The 4,230-nt window shown below is 42.6% G+C and overlaps 1 protein-coding gene across 1 annotated transcript; it reads left to right on the top strand.

Moving 5' to 3' along the window:
• Nucleotides 1-422: 422 nt before the first annotated feature.
• On the top strand, nucleotides 423-923 carry LOC147504467 (uncharacterized). Its single transcript, XM_086605232.1, has one exon. The coding sequence runs from the start codon at nucleotides 423-425 to the stop codon at nucleotides 921-923; it is 501 nt and encodes a 166-aa protein (XP_086461358.1).
• The last annotated feature ends 3,307 nt before the right edge of the window (nucleotides 924-4,230 follow it).

Genomic DNA, 4,230 nt, shown 5'->3' with positions numbered 1-4,230 from the left:
GAGTAATCATAGAGTACCAGTTACGATTAGTTTTGGAAAGGCCAAAGCGGTCGGGAAGGTTAGCTAAATGGTTCGTGTAACTGTCAGAATATGATATTGTTTACGTCCTAAGGATCTCAGAGAAAGGTCTAGGCACTAGCAGAATTCTTAGGAGATTTCCCAATAACCTACTCCCGGGTACAACTCAACAACCCAGTTCAGATGAAGGCATCTTACCTGAATCCCAAAATAACAGACCAGACCCTTGAGAGCTGAGCTACGGATGGCAACTGTTTGTGGATGGGTCTTCCAATGATAAAGGCGCAGGAGTTAGAGCTGTGTTAGTCTCTCCTTATAATAGGCGGCTGGAGAAATCCATCTAGTTAGGTTTGAATGCCTCTAACAATGAGGCAGAATATGAGGCGACACTTGCTGGCCTCACAATGGCTCTCGATCTGGGCCTAACACACGTCACAATTTTTAGTGACTCACAACTGGTTGTGTTTCAAGTTGATGGAGGATACGAGGCCAAGGATGAACGAATGGCCAAATACCTGGAATTAGTAAGGGGTCTTCAGAGCAAGTTTGAGAATATTCAATTTTATCAGCTACCTCGATCAGCAAATCGACACGCAAATGCTTTGGCATATATTGCCTCAATTTTGGGCAACATCGAGTCTCGTTCCATCCCTATAGAGTTCAAAGGCAAACCTAGCATCCAAGCACTTGATGTTACAACAGTTTGTGTTATTTCAACCACCATACCGAACTGGATGGATTCGTACAAGTCTTACCTCAAAGACGGAACACTTCAAGAGGTTAAGAACATAGTAAGGCGTCTGCTTGCAAAGGTACCAAGATTCACTCTCATTGAAGATGATCTGTTGAAGAAGTCCTTTTTGGGACCTCATCTCCGATGTCTCCCCCTGGATCTTGCTGAATAGGTCATGCGAGAGGTTCACGAAGTAATTTTTGGTAACCACGCTCGGGGTAGAACACTAGCCCCTCAAGATCTAAGGAAAGGGTACTTTTGGTCTTATATGCAAAAGGATGCACAAGTTTTTTCCCACAAATGTGAAAAGTGTCAACGATATGCTCCACTTATCCATGCCCCAGCAATAGAGCTGCACCTGTTGGCCAGCCCATGGCCATTTGCACAGTGGGGAACTGACATTGTGGGACCCTTGCCACCCACTCATGGCAATGTCAGATTCTTACTGGTCGCAACGGATTACTTCACTAAGTATATAGAAGCAGTTACTCTTGTCTTCATTCGGGAACAGAACGTCAAAAAGTTCATTTGGAATAACATTGTCTGCAGGTTTGGCATACCCAAAGTTGTTATATCAGATAATAGGCAGTAGTTAGTTGGTGGATTGGTCATTGAACTCTGTGAAGAGTTTCACATTACCCACCTGTTCTCAACTCAAAGGTACCCACAAGACAAAGGCCGAGGAAGCCTCCAATATGGTTATGGTTATTTTGGATAACATGAAGCACAAATTAGATAAAGCAAAGGGTTTATGGGTTGAGGAACTACCTAAGGTCCTATGGGCATACCGAACTACGCCCAGACAATTGACTAGAGAGTCCCTATTTTCACTGACCTACGAAACTTAAGTAGTCATACCTCCTAAACTGGTAGCTCCCACTCAGAAGTCAGACGTTGTGCACATCCTGGATAATGAAGAATTATTATGCAGAGAAGTGGATCTACTAGATGAAAAGAGGGAAATTTGCATTAAGCTTGGGTGCCAACCAAGAGATTCTAAAAAGATCATATGATAAGGGAGTCCGAATTCGAGCTTTCAAATCTGGCGATCTAGTTCTGCATGAGATCGAGAGCACAACGACAAGCTTGGGCCCAATTAGGAAGGACCATACATCATCGACAAAGGTTGGCGAACTGGTTTTACTACCACGCATCTGGCGAAGGGGCGTTCTTGTCAAACTATGGAATGCACAAAGACCTTCGTAAAGTACTATCAATAAATTGTTATTTCATGCCCTCTCTGTAGGGATTTTTCGAGTATCCTCTAATCTTCCTTTGTGCCTTGGGATCTAGAAAGTCGTTCCTTGGTAGAGAAGGGATGAGATGATTGTGAGTTGGGGTTAAACCCATTTAGTGGCTTCCTATGTATCTCCTTGTTTATTTAAGAGAATCAAACCCTATTTTGCATAGTTTCTATGACCGAATTCCTATGGTTTATATAGGAAGAGCTTTGAGATTCCTAGGGTTAGGGCTGTCCTCACTGCTTGTGAGTTCCCTTCTATCTTTGGACTCTACCTTCCTATTAGGAGTCCTCTCCTTATGGAAGTCTGAATCTAGACCATATCTTATTAGATATAGGTTTCCTTGTTGATCATAATATCCCATCGTACATGGGAATATTATATCTAAAAGGTAACTCTTAATGATATTCCATCACGATTCATTCCTTATCATCAAAGATCGCCTCTTTAGTTTCCTTATGGTTAGGAACTGTCTATATCAGTTCCTAACGATTCTTGATCGATCCCGTGCGACACGTACTACTTGAACACTTTCGTGCTAAACGAGATCACTTATCCGAGAACCGATCTAATGGTCCTTGTCTCATTCTGGACATCTATAGTCCTGGGTTATTTTCCATTCACGTGTCATCCATCTAATGACGAGAAATCCCCCTTACAAATGCCCCCTATGGTGCCATCTAGCACGTGGGCGCTTGAAGCGACACTGCTTTTGGCACGAGAATTTTTTTGCTGAACAATTACTGGAACGGATTACGAACTCAACTAATTAAGGCTCTGAAAAGACAGCTCGAACATACACGCTGTTTTTCGGAAAAGGTAATGATGGCAGTTCCATCCCGTAATGACGTAATGCTTGGGCTAATCGTAACTGTTCATCTTATTTGTATATAAAGGATTTGGTGAGAAAACCCTCATTATCCCTTCCGCTACTTTTTTCCTGTATACTGAACCCTTTGATCTCCCGTTTAGGATTTAACCAAAACTTGAAACTTTCTCTCTTTTACGATCATGAATCCTAAGTGGTCACTTGTAAACCCGGAGTTCTTTCCTCCACGGAGCTAATCGAGAGAAATTCCACATCCCCGATAGTGTTGGTCTAGAGTGGGGAGAATTTTATGCGATGAGTTGGCCTACAAAGGAAGTGGCTCATCACCATTGGTCAACTTCGGGCCTGACTTCATCTTCCCTCCACCTATTGTTAAGTGAGTTCCTAATTCACTTTAATCTTGCTCTTGGTCAAGCAACACCTTTGTTCTACAGAACCGTTATGTACTCTGCCACGTTGGCCAAGAGGCATGGATTCGTTCTGAATCGTTGGGTGTTTGGGGTACTTTTTTGAGGTCCGGAGTATTTAAAACCAATCTTACTATTATCTCATGACCCGGAGATAAGAACTCTTGATTGTTTTTTTAGGGGCCAAGAGTGAAGGCTAGCCGATTGATCACCCTTCGTGTGTTGGGTGATCGTGGGACGTTAGATCTTCCGATGATGACGGTAAGCCCTGTTGGAATTCCTGTTCCCAAAAATACACTCATGCTCCAACCGGAAGTCTCTTTTCTTAGAATTTTGCAATCACTATAAGAGTCTTTTCGACTAAGTTTCTTTACTATTTTTACTTAGATGATTCTTCCCTTGGAATCAACTAAGCTGCTACTAATCCGAGCGCTTTGGTAGACTTAATCAAGAAGATCCGCGATAAGAGCCAAAACTGTAGTTTTAACCCTTAACAATCATACTTTTAGACCGATTATGTGAGTAATAATTAAGAGTTAATCGATTCGTGTTTTATGTATTTCGAGGGCTTCAAAGTCTATTATGGCGAAATGTGCCACTTTAGCGAGATAAAGGCAAAAGGTCGGGTTGCTAAGGAGTTCGTGAATAAAGGCCAAGATTCAAGGAGACAAAGCCTTTGTAAAGCCGGTCAATTTGAAAAGTCAACCGCGGCGAAAAAGCGATTACACAAGTCGACCAAAACTTCGAAGGCCGTATCTTTGGACTCGGACCACCGAATTGGGAGTATTTTATGTTAAAACGACCGGCGGAAAAGAGATTTCCAATGGTCCAAGCCTTGGCCCAATCAGAGGAGCAAAAGTGGACGAAACATCTGTTGAAACCAAACTGCGGTGAAGAGCCCATTTTGGACTAAAGAAATTGGGTTTTTGGGCCCCGATTTTCCGGCCCAAAATATGGCTCCAAGCCCATGCACGATTTTTGAATCTGAAAGTATAAAAACAA

This window comes from Coptis chinensis, chromosome 4 (genome assembly GCF_015680905.1).
Source record: "Coptis chinensis isolate HL-2020 chromosome 4, ASM1568090v1, whole genome shotgun sequence".
In the NCBI taxonomy this organism is placed as follows: Eukaryota; Viridiplantae; Streptophyta; class Magnoliopsida; order Ranunculales; family Ranunculaceae; genus Coptis; species Coptis chinensis.
The sequence above is the reverse complement of the archived record's forward strand: the minus strand, read 5'-3'. Positions and strand labels throughout refer to the sequence as shown.